This window comes from Nylanderia fulva, unplaced genomic scaffold, assembly GCF_048542155.1.
Source record: "Nylanderia fulva isolate GAGA-0341 unplaced genomic scaffold, ASM4854215v1 Scaffold708, whole genome shotgun sequence".
In the NCBI taxonomy this organism is placed as follows: Eukaryota; Metazoa; Arthropoda; class Insecta; order Hymenoptera; family Formicidae; genus Nylanderia; species Nylanderia fulva.
In genome coordinates this window covers 46561-51675 of record NW_028190817.1, presented here as the reverse complement: position 1 = coordinate 51675, position 5115 = coordinate 46561, and the positions used below count along the sequence as shown (strand labels likewise).

Here is a 5115-nt window from a genome sequence, read left to right as displayed (position 1 = left end):
ACGAGAACAAAATAATAATTCGAAACACACCGAGACTCTTGCTACGAAAAACGATTCGTCTGTGGACCAAACCTCTTGCGATTCAATTAGCATCTCAAAATCTCCAGCCAGATATAATGAAGATTCAAATTTGGCTTCAAATGCGGATATTGAAAGCATTAGCAATGTAGAGAATAAAAATATATTTATAGAGAATAATCAGCAAACTATACTTACAATAAAGTCTATCAATGATAATTCCATGGAAAAGAAAAATGAATCAGTTTTAAATGACGATAAAATTACCGCACATAATATATCGTCTGTTCGTAAACATAAGAAACATAAAAAAAATTCACATTCGAGCAAGAAAAATATTTCTGCAATATTCGAAGGAGAACGTGTTTCTTGTTTAATAGGTCGTCGCCTAGGGCATTCAAATGAAAAAAAAGAGCCAATTTCAACCACGGACGATGATTATGTGTTGAGAAAATTATTCACCAAATCAAGTAATTATTTATGTTTAATATTTTTTTGAGAGTTTACAAATTTAATTCATACTTTTATCTAATAGTTAAATGAATGTATTTAATGTAAATATTTAACATTTATATAGACATTAAATATTAATTATTGATTCAGCAAAATATTATAATACATATAAAATTCTGTATTTGTTTTAGCTGTCAGTTCTGCCTTTCAACACGAAACAGTATTATCGAATGCATATCGTAACAGCGATAGTGAGAATATGCTACAACGCTTTGCACGTGAAGAAGCACAAAAAAGCATGAATGTCATCCGTGAATCAGGGCAATTTTGTTGGAGGCCAGCATAGAATAGACAAAAAATTGTAATGCCAACTCTGTGTATTTATTTTCTCGCTTTTTTCTATGCACTTGATTTTGTACGTATATGAATTTTTTATATTTCTTACAAAAAAAAGGCTGCGAAGAAACTGTAAATATATGATGACTTATAATAAGATTTATAATTTTTTTTCACAATTGTTTTGTACATGTGTTTTGTAGTAATTAACACAATATGTTTTGATAGAAAGTAAACTATTTTTTATAATAGTATAATATATTATAAAACTATGCTTGATATATAAATACATTTAATTATGAAAATATAAATAACATATACATCTCTCTCAATGTTTTATTTATGTGCTTCAGAAAACAACTTAATCTCATCTCTATCTATAATTCTTCCTGCTTCTAAATTTCAATTTACATCTCATAATATGGATAATATAAAAAGTAAATAATCATTATAATAATTCATTTCTCAGGGTAAAAAGATATGTATATTGAGCAAGCATAAAGAAAAATAGAGTAAATTTTTGAGATTAAAATTTACAATATCAAATGTTTAATTTCTTTTTAATAACAGGACAGTGATTAGTCCAGTATTGTTAACTTACCTTACTCAGAATACATATTACAACAAAGATTATATTCCATCAAAATCGCAAAAATGTATTGAGATTGGGTCCAAACCTACCTAATGGATCTTCTGGAAACATGACATAATCCCCAACAAAAGTTGGCGCCAATAAACGATTTAATATTGTATCGCGCCATTCTGGCTTTTCCTTATACCAATCTCTAAACTGATCTGTAGAAACTACTATTCCTCCGCATGCTGTTGCGTATTCCAAAATGTATCTACAATAAAAGAAGCAAATTGGACTTTTCATTATGGCTTTAGAACATTTTAATATAAAAATAAACTTTTAAAGATATACATTATTTTTATGTAAAAGAGATAAATACGCAAAAAAAAATAGAAAAATATTTGTTGTAACTTAATATTACATAATTTTTTTGTAATATTAAATTGTTCTATGCAAAGTACAAGTATTGTAATTGACATTTTTGTAAAATATATATGTGTAATGAGTTTTATATTACACATGGTTATTTATAAAAAATAAAATAAATGATTAAAATATCTTATGCATAGGTAAAATTATATATATATATATATATATATATATATATATATATATATATATGAGATTTTTCTATTTAGATATGTGACAAATTTACCTGTCATCATGAGGCGTAATTTGTCTGCCAGCAATTTTGCGACTAGGTGTAAAAACAACTATACCATTTTTATACCAATTTTCAAGTAATATATATTCTCTTTTTCGTATATATTGCGGTAAGAAAACTTTGACAATATGACCTCTTGTTGTAAAATAATCTACCACTAATTTGATGCCTTTAAGTGAGAATGTGCGATGATTTGTTTGACTAAAATAAAAAATAAAATATATTTTGCTTAAAATAGCAACTGAAATAAAATGTATATTATATTGCAAGTGTATAATTTTTGTAATCTTGTAGCTATTCACACATTTATGCTTAGGAAAATTTATCATTAAAATATATAGAAAATATAAGTGTAAAAAGATTAAGATCATACGCCATTGCAACATTGCATCCATCAACAATTATTTCTCTTAATTTATGACTTGAATCTCGACTACTTTGTTCATCAGATACAATTGTACTTCTTTCTTCTTCGCAGAATTGCGCATTAGACCGTGTACTGGATCGTGTGCAACCTGAATTTTTGTTATTGGTATTATGCTTTTTTCGACTTTTGTTTGGTGACAATGTAAGTTCATTAAAATTGTGACACAGTTTTCGTCTCTTCGCTGCAGATTCTGTATCTGCCTTTAGTAATTCTAGATTCTTCAGATTTGGCCTTGTATCTATCACAAAATTTACTTCTTTATTTGATTTATTTTGAGAATACGTATTTTCCTTCTTTTTATTTCTAGAATTATTTCCCTTATTCAAGCTTGAGGAATATTTGAGAGAAGACCATAATTCAATTACATCGTCCTCTGTTTGCAATGGTGCTAAATATGACAAGTATTATTTTATAATAGTCAAATAAAATAAATTTTTCTATCAGTCTTTCTGCACAAAAAGAATTAATTTACCTATATTCTCACCATCCGTCGAAGAATATGCATTTGATGTTTTTCTAGCGAATAAATTTGATAATTTTTCTCTGTTTTGCCTAACAGAGTTTTGCAATTCTTTTGTTCTAGATTTTTGCTGCCAAGACAAGGATGGCGTAATCGGACTGCATTCAATGACACTGAGTGAAGAAGCGCTTTCTTCATCTTCTCCACTAGTTTCACTGTCATTTATAATGATTACACTGTTTCGCGAAGATTTTCTTCTTAAGGAGATTGCACTTTGTTCTTTCAACTTTCGCAACATCCCACGAGTCAATCTCTTCTCTCCATTAAAAAGGTCGATAAGTTTACCATCGTGCCTACAATCTTTCCTGCTAATACAATTTGATTGATAATATAATTATCAATCTTTGTTTTGGCATTGTTTAATACAAATTTAAATGCGTAAATCGTTACCTTTCCACGAAAGAACCGTTCAATGGACTTTCATAACATTGTGCTTCTCGACGTCTCTTTGTTCTAACATTAGTAGATTGAATATTACTCATCGTAAATTTAAACCTGGCGAAACAAATAAAAAGAAAATTCTTTGATAATCAAGATATTTATCAAAACGTAATAAAGATAAATATTGAATCCGTCCACGAGAACAACATATGCGTCTATCAGTCGTTAAGCTCTATCGGAAAGATTAGAGAGACATTTTCGAACTTGATCCGACAGTTGGCAAGTCAGCGCGCATGCGCGTGCGTTTGACAGATGGTAAGTCAGTGCTCCGCCACTAGAGGGCGCCACCAGCGCGATTCAATAAACTGAGCGTGCGGGCGGTGTTCCGCGGAGCGTGACGAGTGATGCGAATGTGTAATATGTGTATGCGTGTATGTTTGTATTGGTGACATTATTAGAGTGACAGACACGGTGGAACCACAGATTAATAGACAGATCGCCAAAGGCCTGCCTAAAGAAGAGACCGCCATCTTCGTGCGATAGATTTTGCCCCTTACCGACACACTTTGCCCCTGGTTCGAGTCCGTGCTAAATTTCGTAGACTTGAACCAAAAGACTTTGCCCCTGGTTCGAGTCCGTGCTAAATTTCGTAGACTCGACCAAAAGACTTTGCCCCTGGTGCAAGTCCAGGCTAAATTCGTTTGACATTACCAACAGACTTTGCCCCTGGTGCGAATCCAAGCTAATTGATCATGAGACCAATTTGAGAGATTTGGCCCCCGTTGTGCGTGTGTGTGTGTGTGTGTGTGTGTGTGAGAGAGAGAGAGAGAGAGAGAGAGAGAATATTTTACATATATGCATATATATATATAAAATTTATTAAATATAAAAAATATATTTTTTACACATAAAATGTTTTTTTATTGAAATAATCACGATTTTAAATGTGATATAACACAGTGTTCAAAAATTTTTTAATTAAATTTTTTAATTAAATTTTATTAAAGAAAATTACTTGAAATTTTTTACATTAAGAATTTAAAGGCTCCTTATTCTCTTGTAGAAATTTATCACTACGCCAATTAATCACTTATTTCGAGTATTTAAAATACTATAATATACAGTAATTTAAGTATTCGAAATAAAAGTGATTAATTACTCGAAATAAGTGATAAATTGGCGTTACTAGTAATAAATTTCTATAAGGGTTGAAATAAAGTATAAGAGATAAATAGGCTATATGTGAGCTGTATGCGAAATGTGAGATGTAAGACGCATATTGAAATTTAATTTTTCGATATAACTTTCAAAAATGTACACGAGGTACAAAAAATTAGCTTGGACATTTGTAAGACTTAAAATTGGGATTAATTCTCAATTCTATTAATTAAATTTCGATATAACACACCTTACATCCGCGCACGGCTCACATATATATAGCCCATTTATTAGTGCAATTTTTAAGTTCCTTATTTTTCAAAGTTCACCTTTTTACGTTATCAAATATTTTTACGTTTTCAAGAATTTTATATTTTTACTTACCGCAGTTTCTTATCCAAATGTAAAATCTTTTATCGCAGTCTATAAAAAATTGAAACAATTTACAATTTTATGATATAATATTATTATTATTACAATTTCTATATATATGCACATCTGTCAAATATCGTGATTTATTTCACATTATTATTATCTATTTTAATAAAAAAAAAAACAAAAACACTTGCAACAATCAAAAATAA

General features: G+C 29.5%; 1 protein-coding gene and 1 long non-coding RNA gene across 3 annotated transcripts; one reads left to right on the top strand and one right to left on the bottom strand.

Annotated features, from left to right (window-relative positions):
* The first annotated feature begins 10 nt into the window (after positions 1-10).
* LOC146720334 (uncharacterized) lies at positions 11-1683 on the top strand. Its single transcript, XR_014926123.1, has 2 exons — positions 11-488; positions 663-1683. It is a non-coding gene; the product is annotated as an uncharacterized LOC146720334 (long non-coding RNA).
* LOC114928976 (uncharacterized) lies at positions 831-3628 on the bottom strand. Of its 2 annotated transcripts, none has more exons than XM_029300344.2 (5): positions 3383-3628; positions 2945-3300; positions 2419-2860; positions 2037-2246; positions 831-1652 (listed from the first exon to the last, which is right to left on the bottom strand). In XM_029300344.2, the coding sequence occupies exons 1-5, from the start codon at positions 3472-3474 to the stop codon at positions 1448-1450; spliced, it is 1305 nt and encodes a 434-aa protein (XP_029156177.1). In that variant the 5' UTR covers positions 3475-3628; the 3' UTR covers positions 831-1447. The 2 variants fall into 2 exon arrangements, with proteins under 2 accessions (XP_029156177.1, XP_029156178.1); XM_029300345.2 differs by having other exon boundaries at positions 2945-3297.
* Between the last annotated feature and the right edge of the window lie 1487 nt (positions 3629-5115).

What these genes read in the sequence shown, in the direction of transcription:
- LOC114928976 (XM_029300344.2), bottom strand. Translation starts at nt 3,474, where the DNA reads ATGAGTAATATTCAATCTACTAATGTTAGAACAAAGAGACGTCGAGAA. An exon ending in GGATGCAATGTTGCAATGGC is followed by an intron (nt 2,247 to 2,418) that starts GTATGATCTTAA and finishes TTTTTATTTTAG; the next exon opens with TCAAACAAATCATCGCACAT. An exon ending in ATTACGCCTCATGATGACAG is followed by an intron (nt 1,653 to 2,036) that starts GTAAATTTGTCA and finishes CTTTTATTGTAG; the next exon opens with ATACATTTTGGAATACGCAA.